The 20,725-nt window shown below is 37.5% G+C and overlaps 1 protein-coding gene across 1 annotated transcript in view; it reads left to right on the forward strand.

Moving 5' to 3' along the window:
* Nucleotides 1-20,725, forward strand: part of plxna1a (plexin A1a) — a gene marked incomplete in the record, with an annotated part of 315,581 nt that overhangs the window by 150,136 nt on the left and 144,720 nt on the right. The window contains 2 exon segments of the mRNA XM_024293231.2: nt 6,562-6,693; nt 19,029-19,129. Of these exon segments, the coding sequence (XP_024148999.1) occupies nt 6,562-6,693; nt 19,029-19,129 (233 nt within the window).

Genomic DNA, 20,725 nt, shown 5'->3' on the forward strand with positions numbered 1-20,725 from the left:
CAGAAGTTTAGTAAGCTCACTGAACATCAGCCAAACGTTTAGAAACATCTCTAAAAAGTTCTAAATCAAAGCAAGCGTTGAAAAAGAGGCAATAAAGTGGATACAAGGACAATTCCAAAAGTCTGAGATTAAAGAAAGTCTCTCTGGGTTCCTTCTGTCAGCCGCACGTTTGAAGTCCACCTCAGAGGGAGGTTTCATAATGTCAGGCAGCATTTGATCATTTCAGGCTTTCAGGTTTACAAGTGCTGCCATCATAGCAGCCAAACAGCAGAACATCGTCACATAGTTTTACTCTGCTGTTAGTAAATGATCAGATATAACCTGAAGATCTTGTACTTTCACTTCTGTTTACATCCAAATTAAAGCTCCTTAATAGCAGCTATTAAGAAACATCTAAATATCTAAATAACAATATGTATTTGTCAAAATAATTAATATTCTATGAAGTTTGAAAAAGATTTATTTTAAATAGAGGAAACATTTATTTAAAAGAAGAAAATAAATAAAAAGTTAAGTAAATCATAAAAGAAGTGGGACTATATTTCCATTCTGTGTACTTCCTTTGTAAGCGATTAATCAAACTATATTAAACAAACCTAATCCGACCCCCGGGTAACTCAACCGGCCCACCAGATCATTTTATTTGATTTTTACCCGATGTTATCTTGTGCTTATTTCTAACTTGTATAATTTTGACAAAATAGATATTTTTATGGAGAGTAAAATATTGAAAGTTATTTAAGATTTAAGTTTATTTATTCTGGAATATTATTCCTGCCTTTTCATTATTTATAATTATGTTTAAAAAGTTACGGTTTTAAAAAATTTTAAAAATTGGCATTTTGCTAGATTTTTTTTGACAATTTTGCCAATTGGTACGATTTTTATAGGATATTTTGAAGTTTAGCAAATATTTCAGCTACATGCTAGGTGTTTTGGCTAACCTAGTTTTTTTGTATTTTTAGGCTAATTTGGCATTAAGCTAATATTTTTGCTTGCTATCATCTTCAGCGTTTTCAGCTATTAGCTCAAGTGATTTCAGCTATCAGCTTCAGTGATTTCAGCTTACAGCATTCACACTAGCATTATTGCAGGCAATGGTATATATGTAGTTTATAACTATGTTAAAAAGTTACGATTTTAAAGTTTTAAAAATGTAGTTTTAGTGTGTTTATTAAATATTTATCCTGTTCGTCCTAAGGTGTGTTTTGAATTCTGGCCCCTTGTGCGATTGAGTTTGACACCCTTGATTTGATGTTTTGTGTGCATAACTGCAGATATGTATATGATTACTATGAATTATACTATATTTTTTAATACATTAATTACAATTCATGTATTTATTTATGTTAATGTATTTTTTATTGCGTTATGAATTAATATTTGAAATAGATTAAATTGCTTGAAATAAATCAATTTGTATAATATATGTTTTCCTTTTTTTCAATTATTTCAAGATAATTTTTCTCTAAATTAAGGATCTATTTAGTGAAAAGTTATCGCTGATTCATATAAAGCAGAGGTATCCAAATCCAGGCCTCGAGGGCCAGGCTTACCTGCTGCTAATTACCTGCTGATTACCTGGATCAGGTGTGTTTGTCCAAATTAGGAGCTTCAATGGCAGAGGCCATCATACACCAGCCCACAAAGTCTGGATTTGGACACCCCTGATATAAAGTAAAAAATGCTTCAATCTGAAAAAGAAAAAAGAAATGTATAAAAGTTCAAATCTGAGCATGTTTAGAGACGCTATTGACGTTTCAGGCAATATTTTTAACACTTTTTAACTTAAAAAGAACAAACTTGTGATCCAAAAGCTCAGCGGGCATCATCAGCATCAAACTGTCCTGCCATGGGAGCATCTGCACGTCTATCTGCGCTGTTTTCTTTTTTTTTTTGCTCTGTGGCTCCACCAGAGCGTGGCTGTTAATCACTTCCGAAAGGAGAATTTAAAGCGTGATGGAGAGCTGAACCGTCGTAGAAAGAGCGGTATCTCTGTTCTGCATGATCCTTCATCTTCCCTTAATGTGCCTGAGTTGATCTACAGTTTTATTTCTTTTGTGATATAAAACTAATTGATTGGTGGATAATTAGAATGCAAATTGCAGCAATTATGCTAGGCGCACTCACCGGAGTGGCACTGCTGAGCGGGGCAGAAATATGTATGATTGTCTGACTTCAAAGAGGTAAACTAATCAGTAAAAAAAGGAGCTTTTTAATGACTCATAAGCTCTTGCTAACATCAAAGCAGTCAGCTGTGTGGGTCTTTTTTTTTCCTGGGCTTATAATCGTCGTGGGAGCAGTTACAAAAAGCATATTTAATAGGCACCTTTTAAAGCAGGTAGATGCTGTTTTTGAACTCACTCGCTTTCATCTTTAAAGATCTGTAAGGATAAAAAATATGCACACATTGGCGGTATAACACATTTTCAAATGCCCAACTGTCACTCTGATTTTCACTAATGTGGCTTTGAATTTAGCCACAACACAGGAAGGAAGTGGAATTCATCAGGGGCGTCCTTTTCAGTATTTTAGCTCTGCAGAGGCGGGTGACATTTATGATGGGCTTTTGTCATGTAAAGCTGCACTTTTGAAAGCCTAAACAAACTAGAAAAGTTGCATTACCTGTGATAATGCTAGAGTGAATGTATTTTGCTGAAATAGTTGCTGAAGATGCTGAAGCTTTTTGTTAAAAATGGTGACACAATTTACTTTAATTGCTGCAGGGATTTACTGAAAATGCAAAAGCTATTTGCAAAAACGGAAGTTTGCTAGAAGATTTTGTCAAAGAACTATGAAAGGGTGCTGAAGGTGACCTAAATTTCTTATAATTTTTGTTGTAAAATTGCTGAAAAATCCCTAATTCATGCCAAATTTACAAAAATATTTAGTATGTTGCTTAAATATATGCCTTAGTAGATGTCAAATTAGCCAAAAAATAGCTTGTTGCTTAAAAACTACAAAATACCCCAAAATTTCTCAGTAAACTAAACTAGTCAAAAACGTTAGCATGCTAAACACTAAATTAGCCTATAAAATCCCATTAGATAACAAATCAGCCAAAAATGTTAGCATGTTGCTAAAATATGAGCTAAACTTCAAATTAGGATAAAAACCCCAGTATATGCCAAATTAGACAAAAAGCTAACACATTGCTTAAACACTAGCTAAACCTCCAAACTGCCTAAAATTCATCAGTAAAAAAAAATTAGTCATAAACGTTAACTTGCTGCTAATATAGAAGCCAAACAGTAAATTAGCCTTAAAACCTCAATAGATAACAAATTAGCCAAAATAGCACATTGCTTAAATACTAGCTAAACTCCAAAATAGCCTAAAAGTTCTCAGTAAACTAATTTAGCCAAAAACTTTAGCATGTTGCTAAAATATTAGGTAATCTCCAATTCTTTTTGAAAATTACTATAAAAGATGAAAACATAGCCCATGAATATATTTTAAGTCTTGTTGTTAATCTACTTAAAAATGTTGCATTTGACACATTTCTTATTCATTTCCTATGGGGCATATTTTGTTCAATATTTCAAAAACTATAAAATTTATGAATACCAAAAATACAAGCAGTAATGTCCTGAACAAGCTGGACGTTTTGATGCTGAAATCCCTGAAAGTGTGATTGAAAGGAGCGAAGGAATCATTACTGCTTCAATACTTACTAAGCAATCACACAAAATATCGCAAGATTGCAAGATGTCTGTAAATTTTCAGGAAGATTAAAACATTTTAAAAAAGTAAAAGGTTCTGTGCTGCTGCTGTTTCATCTGTGCTTCAGGTCACAGAAGGAGCACAGAAACCTGCAGGCCAGGCGGCTTGATGAGAATTCACAGTCACCTGCCTCAGTCTGCAGCCTCCTCTGTGCCAGCTGACCTGAATCCCTCTCCAACTGCCCTCTGCCCCGAGCTGTAGGGCAGAGCGAGCTCCGCTCCCATTACCGCTTCGCTCCACCGCAGTCCGAAATGACGGTCCAGGCGTGCAGCGGTCTGAGGATGGCAACATCAAGTGTTTGTGTTTAATACTCGCGTGCACTGTTTGGTTTTTGACAGTGAGAGAGAAATCATCAGAGCTGTAAAAAGCAGAGCAACAAAAGGTCAGAGTCGCTTTACGTCAATAAGAGTTTTACAGTGAGGTTATTGATGTGGAAGCAACGTAGGGGACCGCTAAAATAAATGACCTTTGGGTCTTAACAAAAGGGAAGAAAACACACAACTGTCGGAGTCCAGAAAAGTTTGGTTAATCTCAACTTTTCTGATAGAATCACAAACGTTTTTTTTAGATTTGCTTTTGACATTTTCAGCAGGTTATATATTTTATATCCATCAGGATTAGGATCATCAATCTGAAAGGATTTCTTTAATTCTTTTTCTATCCTCAGTGAAGTAATTCACAGAGTGGAAAAAGTGAAAGTTTTTTACAGAATGTTTTTTTAATGATTTTTGTGATATCAAGTTCACATCTTCCTTAAAAAAAACTTCAAACTTTATGTATTTGAATAACGCCTTCCATTCATGGAAAACTCAAAGCGCTTAACATAAAAGCAAATAAAATACACATTAAAAACACAAAGAAAACCGAACATTTACTCAGCAAAGTACCCCTTCCTCCACAGTTCCTCCCTCAACCCGCCCAGTCCCTCAATATAACAGTTGACAACATAACTGAACTAAGACTGAAGACGTTTACCTTCTTAAAAATTAATATTCGACTAAATTGACCACGGTTTTTGTATTATTTTGACTTTTCCACAGACCTTTAAAGTAAGGAAAAATATAAAAATGGAGCAGCTAAAGCAGGAGTCTGCAACATCCTCTTAGGTTGATTTGTCACTGACAGCAGACCTCAAAGTCTTTCTTCATCCTGTGGACAAATGAGACACTGATTTGTATTTGTGTCATTGCTACTATTATGATACATATAAATGAACTATTGTGTTTGACATTAAAATCATACATTTACATAGAAAATATTAATTTACAGAAAAAACAGTATTTCTTGCAAAAAATGAAATAGTTTATGTTCTAGTGACCTTTCAAAATAAAAGACTCTGTGTCACATAAGACTGTTTCCCAACCCTGGTCCTTGGGAAACACTGTCCTGCATTTGATCAATGAGTTGAGAATCATGATGGATCATCTCAATGCAGAAAATATAGTAGTTGGTAGGAAGGACAATGTCAGCATTGATTAAAAAAAGACTTTATATTACCATTTGTGGGGCATCTCAACCAGAAATCCCAAAATCACAGTTAATTAAGTGACCACTGCGGTATATTTGTTCAAAAACAGATAATCCACCTCAGGATGCTGCACGCGTGAAGTATGACATCTGGTTGATGCTTAACAACCTTTTGATTGATTTTCTGTGTTACTTGGTTCTCAAAAATGTTTAAAATGTTTTAGTACAATGTAAGCTATAAAGCCCTGCCTGATGGATTGCATTGTGGGTAGTGTAGTCCATAGCCTCGCAGACTGATACGTACTCTCCTTTAACTGTTTGTAAATGAGTGGAATAAAGTTTGAGTTAGTTTACTTTTTTTTTTTACTTTACTACTTAGTTAGATGTGGCTTCCAGAGACCCCAGAGCTAAAGAAACCTGTTGTCATCTGAGAAATGGACTTTAGAAGACTACAATGAGGGCTCTGACACAGAACTAAAAAAAAAAGCCTAAAAGACAAAAAAATCTAGATTTTTATATAATAAAAGTTAGTGAATGAAATGAGTCAAAGTGTGACAAAAAAATCTCAAAAATATCCCATGACTCTGTTTATTACTATTCATTTACGATACCACGTTAGTAATATTGTGAATGGTGTTATCACTGGATGATTTTTCGGTCCAGGTGAACCTCCGGTGTTTCACTTCCTTCTCACAAGTAGCAAAAGCTCACAGAGTGATAACAGCTTGTTAATTCACCGCTTTGTCTGAAAAAAGATTAAGGAATTTCTGGCAGTAGTGTGGCACTTTATAAACCACAAAGGCTGTTGAGACCAATGTGGGGGAAAAAAAATCCAATTGATTAGAGTGAGTGCAGAGAGAGGAAGTTTTAGGAGACTAAACTGTTGTCAGGTGATAGATGAGCAGACACAGGCTGGGAAATTACAAGCAGGGATTCAGGTGAAGAAAAAGCAAAAAAAGAAAGACTTCCTGTAGGAAAATTGACCCTCAGTTTTTGGATTTGCCAGCAGACTCAGCAACACAAACTCACAAATGAAGATGTTTATTTATACAATTCTGGGTGTCTGCATTGAAACATTAAATAAAGTTGTGGAAATGAAATGTCTACATTTTAATTTACATGTTCAGTTAAGGAAAAAGGAAAGTTTATCTGTTTTTTGTGATTTAAATTTGGATCATTTTTAAGGACGATACACAGATAAATGTGATGCAGCGTTCTGGACGGGAAGACTTTTGTCTTCACCTATAAAACAACTCTATGCTCCAGCTGGTTTTGGTTTGAGTGGAAACTGTGTTGCAACAAATGAAAAGACCTGCAGTCAGGAAGCAATCATTTACAACAAAGACTTTCTTCTCTTCTGCCGTTTTCCAGATTCAGGTCAATTCCATTTCCCAGCCGGCTCTGCTGTATGAGAATGTGGTCGTGAGCGACGGGAACCCCATCCTGAGAGATCTCCTCTTCAGCCCGGATCATCAGTTCTTGTACGCACTGACGGATAAACAGGTAGGCCAGAAACAGGATAAATCGATGCTTGCATATTCATCCATCAGGTTTTTTTCTGTTTTTTACCCACCTCAGCCTGTGAAGAGTGGCAGATGGCGGTGAAGCATAACAACCTATGTCACACAGATGCACACACATATGTTTTTCTTAATGTCTTGCATGTTTGCAGGACTCATTTGGGCATTTTCATTTCAGCAATGCAGGTAGTCTGCCGCTTCTATCAATAAAGTTCCTGCTCATTAAAACGCGCGCTCCCATCTTCAATATAACAATAAAGTGAGGAGATTAGAAGAGAATGCAGGTAGTGGAGGTGCACCATAAGGAGCTGATGAGGAAAGATGTATTAAAGCCATACACGGGGGATGCAAGCAATCAAGCTAATTGCATACATACCACAGCATGCACACTACACCACATGGACACTTCTGCAACTTAAGCAGCATTCCACAAACTCCTGCTCCTCAAACTGTCTTTATGAAGACAATCCATCAATAGAAAGCCTGTTTCTGCTGCAATTAAGATGGAAGTGTGGCTCCAGTTAAATGAAAACTCAAGTTTCTTTCATGTCAATTTAGGAACACAGGCTGCACATGAAATGAACCATGTTGGGAAGCTAAAAGCCATCTTGACTTGATGGTTAAACAGCTCCTTTTGATAAACATTAACTTTGTTCATGTTATTCATTCCTCATATCTCACTGTTTATGTGTTTTATTGTGTGATTGCTTAGTAAGCATTCACACTATAGTGATTCTCCTGCTCCTTTCTGTACGTTTTTCTGCACATAAAAACTCAATCACACTTTCAGCTATTTCAGTAATCTTGGTATCAAAACGTTCAGGACGTTACTGCTTATATTTTTGGTATTTATGAACTTTATAGTTTTTTGAAATTTTAAACAAAATATGCCCCATGAATGAATGAGAAAGTGTTTACATTTTCAAATTTTAAGTAGATTAGCAACAAAACTTTAAATATAATCATGTTTACCTAATATTTTAGCAACATGCTAACATTTTTGGCCCATTTGTTATCTACTGGGGTTTTTTGGGCTAATTTACAGTTTAGCTTCTATTTTAGCAACATGCTAACGTTTTCAGTAATTCAGTTAACTGAGGGAATTTTTGGCTTTGAAGTTTAGCTAGTATTAAAGCAATGTGCTAGCTTTTTTTTTTTTTTTTGATCATTTGGTTTCTACTGAGCTTTTTTATGCTAATTTGGAGTTTAGCTAATATTTGAGATTGGGCACCGATTGTGTTTTATGCGGTTCCGGTGCCAAAGCGGTTCTTTGGTTTCGGTTCCTAATCTGTGCGTATTTTGGTACTTCAGTTATAAAAATAATGCCTTCATCTTCCCAAATCAACTCATTTTCATTCTCAAGTCACATATTTGACACATAGTTAAGACCTCCACGTCAAACATAGATTTCTTTGGGGTGGTGACGTTTTTTGACATGCTCGTTGTTCCTATTAAATCTGAGCTTCACAACCTCTTTCGCCGCAAACAGATGACCCGCCCCTCTTTTGGGCAAACCGGTAGTGCACCGCTCTTTCGCTGAAACCGCCTGTGATCCAGAGCTTGTCTGAGGAGTTACAATTGATCTCCCTTTGGGGGTGTGTGCCTGACAGCCACTTCTGTTGTTTCTGTGTCTCTGTGAATGAGTTTGAACGTTGTTACGCATTAACCTGAGAGGAGGAAAAATAGGGCAGTTTTTGTTTTATTATTTTCTCAACAAAAATAAATAGAACACCACGGTTCAGGAGAGCCGAGCAGGCTGACCGTGCTCCCCGCAGCAGCTGTCTCTCTCCCGGCGTGTGGAGCGGGCGAGCTCCGCTGAAGTCTGGTTGCAGCCAGAGAACCACCATGCTGCACCAGGACAAAAACGCTCGTATTGGATTAGCATTTTACCCGCTGATCGGGTCACTGAAAACGTTAGATGGCCAAAGCTGAGTTCCTGAGTTTCTGATGCGACGCCTGTCAAACTTCTGTGATCTGCTGTGAAATGCAGCCAGATATTCGAGCGGTACACGGCGCACGCTCTCACCTCATCAGCGGCTTTATATAGATGACAAATTAGGCAAAAATGTTGCTTAAATCAAGGGTTGGTTTTATTTTAATGAGAAAAACCGGAAAAAAAGGACACGTCAGTTTTTGACGCAGAGGTCTTAACCATGTGTCAATATGTGACTTGAGAATAAAATGTGTTGATTTGGGAAGATGTAGGCATTCATTTTTATTACTAAAGTACCAAAATTGGCACAAATTAGGAACCGAAACCAACGAACCGCTTTGGCACCAGAACCGCATAAAATCCAATCGGTGCCCAGCCCTACCTATTGCTCACCTCACTCTTGAATTGGGGAATTCTCTCCTTTAAAATATGGTTTACTTTCAACATATGTATGTATGTAAGGTAAACTTCTACTGGGATGCAAAAACTGTCTGAGATGCACGCTGACTGATGCCAAAGCGTGGCTGGCATGTAGAAGACTGTTAGAGAAAAGCACACGGGTTCATTCATCATGAGTGAACACTCCAAGCACAACAACCTACTGGCAAAAAAAATAAGTTTAGCTTGGCCATAGCCATGATTACATGTATGTAACGGTCTGCAGGTAATAATAAAATACCAACTTAAATATTAATAAAGAATATTAAGGGTTTAAGTGTATACTGCTAGGTTCACACTGGACGTGGAGTAGTGCGCGTGCCGCTCTCTCCTGCAATTCACAGCAGATGCACTTTTTTCCATGATGGTTGGCAGGCCCTGATAACGACTTTTACTTGCTATAGATAGTCAAGTTTGATCGTCTTCTTGGCGCTAGAGCTTTTTTGTTTTTTTGTTTTTGCCATCATGTAAATTAATAACCTAAGAATATTTCCCCATGTTTCTACTAAGAAGCAATACTTTGTAGGCCTACACCTCTTTAATTAATCTGCTGAGACACAGAGAGAAGTGTGTGTTGTGATTGTGTGTTTATTTTCATCTCTAGTCTGTTTAGACACAAAAACATGATCACATTTGTATATCGCAGTGTTTTATTGCGGAAAATTGGTTATATTTTGAAAATAAACTGAATTTTCTGATGTGTCTTGATGTAACTTCCTGCCAGTATTGACGCAGACCGCTCGCGCCGAAAATAGACCAGACGGCGAAACAATCCACCGCACGGTGCGAGGCTTCTGCGCCGCCGAAAGTACGCGGTCTCCGTTCCGCACTGCTTCCGCAGCGCTTCCGCAGCGCTTCCGCAGCGCTTCGGCGTCCGGTGTGAACCAGGTGTTAGATATGAAAAAAGAACAAACTATTCAATGACCAAGCTGTCACTACACATCACATTGATTTAGCCTGATTCTACCATTCAAATAAAGATAAAAACTTGGCCATATTCCATTATGTCAGATTTCAAACTATATCAAAAGACAGTTTTATGAAGGACAGCGAAAATACTTAAATTCCCTCTTGAAGTTTTCAGGAAGTGTCTTAATTTTCAGTGAGCTAAAGTCTCAAAATCTTGATGTAATTGATTCCATTAATGCGTCAGCTCACATTTCACCCTTATCTCCTCTTGAAACTGATGTGTTATTAGGTGCAATCTAGTTACATTTGTTATGGAAAAGCTCCAAAGGGATTAATTCTCACTTGACATGATCACATTTGGTCTCCTGGGGTTTGATGGAAAGCCGAGCATGCATGGCAGAGGCGAGAGGAGAAAAACTTTGAGAGGCACGCTATTACGGAACATAAATGGAACTACGGCCTTTTTAACTTTAGATTTCATCTAAAACGCTCTAATTGATGAGTCTGAAGCTGCGCTCAGCCTCCTTTCTGTACCTGCATGGTCCCCTTATCTCACTGCGGTTAATGACCTTGATGTGATAACCTTCATCAAGACTTCCCCAGTATGTAGACAGAGCTGCTGCGTAATATACCAGTGATTAGGCTTAATTGACTTCCATGTGTCTGAAAGAGCGCAGAGAGGAAGCCAAGTGTAATTGATACAAATGGATGGCATCACCGCCAGTTTGACGGGGCATGAACTGAAGGCCCGCAATGATGAAAGAAAAGTCATAAAGAAATGTTTAAAAGGATCCACAGAATGATGCATGCACATGGCTGTATTCACAAGAGCAATTAACAGAGCAAAAATGTCTTAATCAGTCTCTATTGAAACGTCTTTAGAACTACATATAAATTTGCTAGTAAGTAGTTTTTCTTATTTCTTTTCATGTCTCTCCATCTGCGTAAAGATGCCTGCTGCTGCTGGCACTGAAAAGTCCATCTCAATTATTAAAGGCCATGTTTTATTTTTGATAAGCAGTGATATGTTCTTGCATGTCTCTCCATGTTGGTTCAGTGACGGGAGGCAGGTCTGCTGCCGGGAGAGAAGCTTCCTAGAAATCACGCTCCCGTCAAGCTTTTTAGAGGCGACCTTTTGAAAGAGCAGCAGAGAAACTCTCACAGAAAGTACAGCGTATAAATATCTGTACGATGTGATGCTGTGAAAAACTATGAAGTTCATCCTTTTTTATTTTTCTTCCTCATACTTAAATATTTCGGACTAAAGCTATTTTTTTACACAATAAATCTAAACTGACAAACACCTGTTTGAGCTGGAATTTATTGAGGACAGGACACGACTGGAAGATATACAATATTCTGCTTCTAAAATGAAAGCTTTTTGCTGATCACCACTAGCTCAGAGCAGAAATTGAGTGTTATGTTAGTCTGGGGGCGGAGCTATCAGAGCAGAATCTTCCTGAAAGGGGCGGTCTCACTCTGTGATTTCAGATTGTGAGGACCTGCTCGTTTTCGTAGGTATGGGAGGGGCTGCTGTTGAGAGAGCAGGTTTTTAGAGGATTATTTAGAAATGAATGAACGGATCAAAATACCGCTTTGGGGTTCTTTATAGAGAGGAATGAACACAGTATACACTTTTTTCATGGTATGGCCCATTTAAGATTGGAGATGGAACTTACCCCTGTCGTGTGTATAGTAAGTGTATTATGAAGTATTCGTAAGGGTAAAATTCATGCACCAATGTCGTATGGATGATGGTGTTGTACGTTACCCACATGCCACTCTCTAGTCCAGGGCTGGTCAGCTCTAGTCCTCGAGAGCCCTCCTGTTTTTCAGTTCTCCCTGACCAACTCGATTAGCTGACTCAAATACATCATGACTGACTGTCAGCATCAAGCAGTCCATGGAGAGCTGACAAATAGCAGGATGGTGGCTCTAGAGGACCAGGGTTGGCCCGCCCATTAGTGAGGTGTAATTACCTTACTGACCCCACGCAAATGTCACACGCATGTTTTTATTTTACCTTTTGATCCACTCAGACCTGCTGTAGTGTTTGTTTGCTGGGTTTGATAATGCAAGTCACCCCATATCATCACACCACCACCACTCTGTTAGTCACTGTCTCTAAAGCCATCATTTTATACATGTAGATATGACAAAAACATCATCAACATCATGTAAGAAGTCTAATGATACAGCCAGTTTCCCACAGATGAGTGAGAGTAAAAAGAGATGACATCACTTTTAGGAAGTTTTCTGGAGGGTCAGTGTGCATGTGAAAGCCGTGCACTGATCACTTTCAGAGGTGAGCTCTGCCCTCGCCGTGTTTGTCTTCCTCCTCTTCATCCCTCCGTTCCTTTCTCCTCTTTGAATAATAGAAATGCCAAGTGAGGAGAGCTCAAACATCAAAAAGCCCATTTCCCAGCTTGACAGAGCAATTTACCTTTTCCCATATTCACTTGAACGTAATTAAATGTGTTGAATTGGACTGCAGCATACAGAGCACATATCAGTGCAGCAGCACATATGAGCACTCGCGTTCATAGAGAGAAAACATAAAACTGATTCACAGCAAAAAGGAGGGCTTTCGATTAGCAAGGGCTAGATTTATACACGCCTCCTCCAGTGTCTTGTCTGTGTGTACACACACACACATGCACACACACCATGGCGTGTCTGTTCACTCCATGCATCTCTGTCTGCCCCCAGCTTTGGACCAGTTTCTGTCTCTTTGGTGATATCTCATCATTCTGGTTCTCATAAAAATGAACAATGGCTCTAAATCAATTTTATTGTTGCTGTTGTTTCCCACTTTCATGTTCTGATTGTACCAATCTAATAAAAACAGCGCGGTAAGGGAGATTTTTCATCCTGTCATCCATTTCTGTTGTTGACGTCACCAAGACACAAATTATTTCTTGTATCTTTCTTTTCCCCGTGGATGACATCACATAATTGCTTTATAGTGAGTGGAGAACAGGCTGTGATCTATTGATTCCATCGATACCCTTGTACCATACTTATCATGTAATCACAAGTCCTCCTTTGATCGCTCAGCCTTAAGGTGAGCTTTCTCTTAACCCAAACTTGTGAAAATGTCTTCATGCTGGAGACCTGTAAATCTGAATCCGTAGGCATTCACCGTCTGATCTCTCCTCTGCTGTGCCGCCATCATGACCATATTTGTCCCACTGAACTCAAAGGGCAAGGTCAAGGCTCTTCTTGTAAAACAACTCTGTAAGGTGACCCGCCGGCAGCAAACATCCTCCGTCTGACTAAGGCGGTTCACGCTGTGGCATAATGGTCTGATGATGTACCTCCGTGTATTGATTTAGCTGCTGCACAGCGCTGGACTGGGCTCTGGAGAAACTCTAGCCCTGGCATCACATCAGAAAGGGTTCACATTCAATTTAGTCAGCATTTGCTGCTTTTGGAGGTCAGGGGGAAATAAAACTGTGACATGCTTTTTTAACACACATTTCTTTGGAGTCTGTCCAACCCTAATAAAACTGAAGAGGAAGGCGGCGGATGACTGTGGTATTAATGAGGAGAGCATCAGGGGTTAAATGATGAACCAATCAGACTGTTGGGGTATTAGCCATGTTTTCATTTTCTATCAGAAGGCAAGTAAAATTAAAATTACCTTTATTTATTTATTTGTTTACCAGAAGAACTTCAGTTCTTGTGAAATTCAAAATGTGCAGCTGAAGGCAGTAAAAGCTGCCAATCCCGCAGTCTGTTTTTCTGGTTATGTCTGCAGTATTACTCCAAAGATGCTGACATACAGCCATAAGAAACAAACATTGTGTTTTTGCACTTTAAATAAATGTATACCATAGTCTAGGTGAATACTCAATTCTGATTGGCTGCTGGGTGTTCTGGTCAAATAGTCCAAATGTTCTAAATCACTGCACAGGCTTCTTCAAGACAAACTTTTGCTTCTTACTGAAATGTTTACAATCAATATGCGATTTATTTTCTTTACTTGATCCAAAATATGTAGTAATGATTACAGGATTCATGTAAGTATGTTCTAATGATAATCAGTGGTTATAACATATTGTGTGAACCATTAATGTTTACTGAACATATATAAGAATTCTGTCAGAGAATGATCAATAAGAACTCTATGGTTACTTTAAAACTTGATTTCCAAGTGTAAGGATTATTTTTCTGCATTATTGTGTAATTATATTTTGATGATAATCAATGAGTATTACATATCTGTTACATGTATGATTGTTACTGTTTACTGTAATCATGAAATAATGTTTAATAAGATAAATCAATAATCAACAGGCACTTCACTTTGCTTGTTAAAGTGTAAAATAAATTAATTAAGTAGGAATGGGATTATATAAGTTTGCTTCTTCCCACTCCTTTACAAGCAATAAATCAAACTCTACTGACTTTAGTTAATAAAGCCACGCCCCCTCAGAGGAGATTTTGGAAACAGAGGCTTCAGATCAACATGAAATTTTTGTTTTTAAGACATTTAGGTTGTGGGATTTTGGTTAAAAAGTTCATAATCAGAATTAACACACTCACTACTGTTTTTTTTTTTATTTAAAAAATTGTCATAGGGGGACATATGAATAGTATATGAAAACTTGTTTTGGTACAGCCTTAGATTGTGATGTACATTGTATCGTAATACATGTACTGCGATACATATCATATCGCCAGACTCTTTCCAATACTCACCCCTATATTAGCATGAACTTTATTTTTTTTCTAAAGCATTTACCAACAGATTTTTCTTTCAGTGGTTGCTTGTGATCTGCAGCCTCGTTTGTATTGTTTTTGGTGTGAAGCCAAAGTCAAGACGGATGAGGAAATAGCGCAAGGTCAGAGGGGCGAGAACAAAATTTGGGAAAATAAATAAATAAACATGTTTGTTTACCATCTCGAAGAATAGTGTTGTGTATGTGATTGGAAGTGGTAATGTTTGAAGTTTGTTGTGTGCTTCACGGTCCAATAATTTCACCTATTCTGCTGCCATAAATTGCATTTCTGCTTTGTGTTTGGTTGTAAGAAGGCTGCATTTGTACAGCAATCTCAGCACTGGGCTTCCTTGCAGAACAAGCCATCCATCAGCCTATTGTGAAGTGATAGCACCTTATACTCTCCACCATATTATACAGATGGGACAATTATCACTGCGCCCATAACTGCATCTAGCTGGGACCAAAGGGGGCCCATATGTGGAATGAAACATCAGTCGCAATTACATTTGGTGTGTCCTTCTCATCTATCCTTTCCCTTCCTGGTGTTCACCCCCTCCCTTCATGCCCCCCCTCGCTGCTCTCATCTGCCACAAGGTAAATTAAGGGTTTCTCGAACATGACCAAAAGGAGAGAGGCTCATTTGTAGCTTCTATTTATTTGTAATAAACTCTCCCCATTATCTTCTCTGCTGCCTCTCTCCCCATTATAAAAGCATAAAAAAGTAGCATGATTGGATTTTTTTAATCCACAAATACCTTCCATTATCAGTCAAAAGCTAAAATGAAATGTGAAATGGGCTTTTTCCCACCTATGGTTGCATTCGTTTTGTCTTCACATACCTTTCCTCTGAACTCACCTGTCCGTTCCCCTCCTCCCCCACAGCCCTCCATGGACAGCTTTGCCTCCACAGCAGCAAAACAGGCCGTGGGTGAAAACATCCTCCCTGATGTAAATAGGTGGCTCTGTTTTGCTTACACTCCCTCCGTGGCTGTTGCCTCAGTAAGACAAAGAGTCTCGGGCTAAGCATCCCTCCTTTCCCGTCCCATTATCTGTTTTCTAAAACTCAATAATTGAACTGTTCCATTGGAATACATCATCCACTATCACAAAGCCTTGCTGAACAAACTTCTCTCCCTCCCCATTGTGTTAAAGCGCGGTATGCCCCCCCCCCCGTCAGATAGACTCTATTACTTGTGCGGTATTTGTCCAGCCGCACGACAAGTAATGACTGCAATTTGCTGCCATTTGGTGTCCTGTAAGAGGCTGCTGCCTAGTGACGGCAGCATTATATTGGTATATCACAATCGGGTTGCTATTACCGCGCCATAAATCTGCCATAAGCTGCCATGTCCAAATGTACATTGGAGCGACACAAAGGACAGATGTGTAGACGCTGGAGAGGATAAGCACGGGTTATCTGCTTGAATTTAGTTGATGGGCCTTTTGATTTAAAGCTTAGTATTATATAGAGAATAAGAAAGAAGATGGGTGGCTCTCTGTACACTTTTGTTTTTAGAATATTTTACTTTATTAATTTTAATTGCTTCATTCATTTTCATTATTGTAATTTCTAAGTTTACCCTCCATGAAGTACAGGTATCTATATATCTCTATAGACAGACAGTCACTGTTTTTCATTGTTCTCAACATTTTCTGTTTACCTGGATCAGGTGTCTTATGCCAATATGAAGCTGTAAGTGGTTAGCAAAAAAAAAAAAGGCAGACAACTAGCCTGAGAGACAGCAGTTTGATGGGAGTTTACAAAGTTTAAATCAAATGTTTTTAGAACAAACCTCTTTAAATTCATGAATTGAGTTTCACTTTTTTTTCTCTATTTTGTGTGAATTTATATTTTTATTAGGAAGTTCAGCTTTGCTCACTTCATATCACTTTTAAAAATTTGGTTTTGGTTGGAAATAAAAAAAGTGAACTTGTGAATCAGGTTCCAATCAATTGAATGTTTCCTTAGTGATCTATCACTGTATTTGATACCTCTGAACTTCATCTTTCTTAAAGTAATAGACTTTTACCTCTGATTGTTGCAGTGTTTTTAATAGTGTCTTTACACTGGACACATGTGTTTGTAGTGAGTTTGTATACAGAGTTTGTATTTCACCCCAAAAACCTGTAACAAATTTTTAGTCTATGATTAGACTCAGGCGGTCAGTGGTCCAGGACCAGGACCTGCTCTCCAACCCATCTTTTGAGGAGGTCTCGGTTTGTTTCCGACCACTTTCCTCAGTCTGAGTAGTCTCCGTGCTCTGAGCAGGACAACTGAACCTAAACGGCCACCATAGCCGGCATTAACGGGATGTAAACAGAGTAGGAACGAAGCAACCATGAGCCACGGAAAAACGCAGAGGAACGATGAGACAACTCATTGAAATGGATGAATGCAGGCTCATTAAAACAACTAACATACTGCTCCTCACACAATCTATCTGTCATGAACACTCATCAGCATACCGTCTACAGCCGGTGTCTCCTCAGTAACTGTGTTGCAGCATTCCTCCGCCGTACTGCAGTAAAAAGTGTTGAACCTTATGTTGATACAGATGTTTGAAATTGGTCAGGAAAATCTAAAGTTTGAATTATTGAACTATCCCGACAAGGATTCCCAAGTGTTGGACTTCAGTTCTTCCTTCTCTCATTGCTTTACCCTGCTGCCCTCGTTATTCTTGGCCAATGACAGAAGAAAACTTTAGTCACATGCTTTTGTTTACAAGCTTCAATCCCCCCCATAAGTGTCTAGTTTAAGACGGTCTGAATACAGACCAAGCATTAGGTTCAGGACTTGATCCAAACCTCTCCGGTCTGAATACACCCTAAAATAATCAATAATAATGTCAGTTTTAGAGAAGTCTGTTTTGCGTTTTCTGTCACCTAACCTTTTTGAGTCATGGCGATGCTGGTTTGGTTTCCAGTCCATCGCCGGAGCACAGAGACCTACAAGCACATAGAGTCACATTCACCACTAAGGGACAATTTTAAATTGTCAGTTAACCTAAGAAGTGGAAATTTGAACTTAAAATCTTGCAGTCTCAGGGCGGACAGTCTACCACAAGGCTGCTCAAAAAAATATATCACCCAAAGTTTCCTGTTCACCAATCTAGTTAGGCTTTCTAAAATTCCAAATGATTTATTTTATACCTTTAAAAACATTTTAAAAATGCAAACAAATATTATAGCAAAGAGCAAAATATGTCCCATTTAGCTTTCAATTTAGCAACATGCTAGCTGTTTTTAGCTAATTTAAACATTTCTCTGGTATTTTTTGGGCTAATTTGGAGTTAAGCTAATATTTTAGCATTCCGTTAGCTGTTTTGTCAAAATTAGAATTTTCAAAAGTTCTTCAGACTAATTTAGAGTGTAGCTAATATTTTAGCATACTAACTGTTTTGTCAAAATTTGATTTTTTTTAAGTTTGCTAGACAAATTTGGAGTCTAGCTAATATTTTAGCATTATGCTATTTGTTTTGACAAAATTAGACCTTTTCAAGGTTTTTTTTTTTTGTTTTTATTGTTAGTTTGGCATTTAGCTAACATTTCAGCATTTTCTGCTCTGGCATGACATCCAAGCTTACAGCATTCACACTTGCATTGTTGCAGGTAATGCTAAATATCTAGTTGCTTTTAAAGTCCTGCAGTGATTAATTAGACTCTTTTAACTTCTAAACAAAGTGTAGCCTACATTTATCAAACAGTTCTGCTGTTTATGGCTAAAAAGCATAAAACCTTATGGAGGCAGAGAGTGTCGTCTGATGTCAAATTTTATAATTTCATATTAAAATGAACTGAAATGCTAACGTCTTTTTTTTTTTTGTATTGGAAACTAAATGTTCTCTCTCCAGTCCAAAACCCTGCATGCAGGTTGGTCGGCGATCAGGCTTTTCAGAGTAGAGGCTGGTTTTTCTACTCAGGGTCAAATGTTAAGGTCTAGTTTCACCTGAATAAGTGAACTGATTCCTTAGGGGGGATCTTTTTTTACAATGCTCCTCTCATGATAAACCTGATGTCTTTACAGGCTGAGCGGAACTATGACCATGATGATGAGATTGTTTCAAATTCTGAGAAATCTTTCAGTTTTCTATTTTTCGACACTCAGCAAAATATCTATAAATGTTTGAAGAATCTACAATTGAATTAAAGATTTTACCATTTAATCTACAGTCAAAGGATGTGAGAATGAGAGCAGTTCTGTCTGAAGCATAATTTGACTTGATGTTTCTTTCAGCATTTTCCAGAAGCGTCTGTGTGGCAGACCTGGACGTTTTTCTCTACATTAACCAGATGTGTTTTTTTCCTCCTAAGGTCACCCGCGTATCAGTGGAGAGCTGCGAGCAGTACACTTCCTGTGGAGAGTGCCTGGGATCAGGAGATCCTCACTGTGGCTGGTGTGTTCTACACAACGTGTAAGTGCTCAGTCTGTTGACCTTGTTTTACAAATGCTTTAGTGGCAGTGAGTCATCTGCAGTTAACTGCAGACCTGCTGTGTTTTATTCATCCTGTTTATGGCCATCGTGGAGACCTGAGCAGTCCTGCTCCAAGTGTTCTCTTCTATATAAACTGGATTATAAGGGGAATAAGGGAAGTTGCTCGCTGGCATTTTATTTGTTGAAGTATCTCCATAAATATGGCTGGTAATATGCAGTGTTTTTCATTTTGATACTTTAAATGCGTAAAAAATGCAGGTTGTTTTGGGTGAAATTCGCCTGGCTCTTTCTGTGCATTTATTCAACTATTTAACTAGTTATTATTGTATTTATGATGTATTTATGAAAATATATATATTTTTTTTCTCCTGAATAGCGTTTGACTTTTTTTGATAAAATCGTTTATTAATAACATGTCAGCTTTTGTAGGTAAATTCCACTTTTCTTCTGCATTTCTGGCTCGGTACCTGAATGCGGCTCAAGTATATTTGCGTCAGAACTCTAATACTCATCAGCTGAGTCAGAATGAAGGCTCAGATGATGGCAGAGGAAGTCTGTTCTCAGAGTAGGTCAGTCTTTCTGATTCACTCAAATGACATTTGAATTGCTTTGAACAGAATAAACTATAATAAACAACAAATAAAATTACAAATTCATCTCAAAATTGATGCCTAAAACAACAGTTTTTTCTAAATTACTCTGCACTCCCAATACTGATAGACTGCTGTCATAATAAATAGGAATTTTAAAGATTACCTCTCTTTAATGTTTAAGTTCAAATACACATTTGCTCCAAAGGTGAAAAAAATCAATATTATGAAGAGAATTAAATTGTTTTTTTTTTTGTTTTTTTCTTTTACATGTTGGGAAATTTAGAATGTATTTTTTCCTTTTCCACAAGTCATTATAAAAACAACAATTATGCATGTTGTTTAAGTACATTTAATTTCCACTGTAAGAATCCTATTTACCCATTAAAAAAGTGTTTTTTGTCACTTTATAAAGCATCATGAGAATGTTTTCATACTAAACATCAACTTAAGTACAATTAAATGACTGTTGTTATGAAATTTTTGAAATAAAAACTGAGAATTTATTTATTTATTTTTTTAGTATGGTAGGAATGAACCAGAACAAAAAATGATTTTATTTACTCAGTAAAACCACACGTTTAGGTAAAACAACACAATTCAAACAAAATATATTATTTTATTTAAATAACACACTACATTTTGTCTTCATTTTTTATGAAGTCTGTTCCACTTTAGTTATAATAAAGAAAATGTTCAACACTGAAATGTAATTCATTATAATCCAATTCAATGGTGCTTTCCTTTGAAGAAATTGGAAAACATGAGAATTCTAAGCTGGTGTTCAAATATCTTAAAGCAACACGTAATTCAATAACTAGAATGATGCCAAGTCACTTCCTGAATTTCCACAAAACCCTTAAAGTCCCACTCTCATCCTCTTTTCCAGCGGTCTTTTAATTCTTATGATTCTGTTTTTAGCTAATAATCATAATAATCTTTTTTTTTATACCTTTTTGGAGACCAGCAGGAGCTCATTAAAAAT

Source organism: Oryzias melastigma, linkage group LG7 (assembly GCF_002922805.2).
Source record: "Oryzias melastigma strain HK-1 linkage group LG7, ASM292280v2, whole genome shotgun sequence".
NCBI lineage: Eukaryota > Metazoa > Chordata > Actinopteri > Beloniformes > Adrianichthyidae > Oryzias > Oryzias melastigma.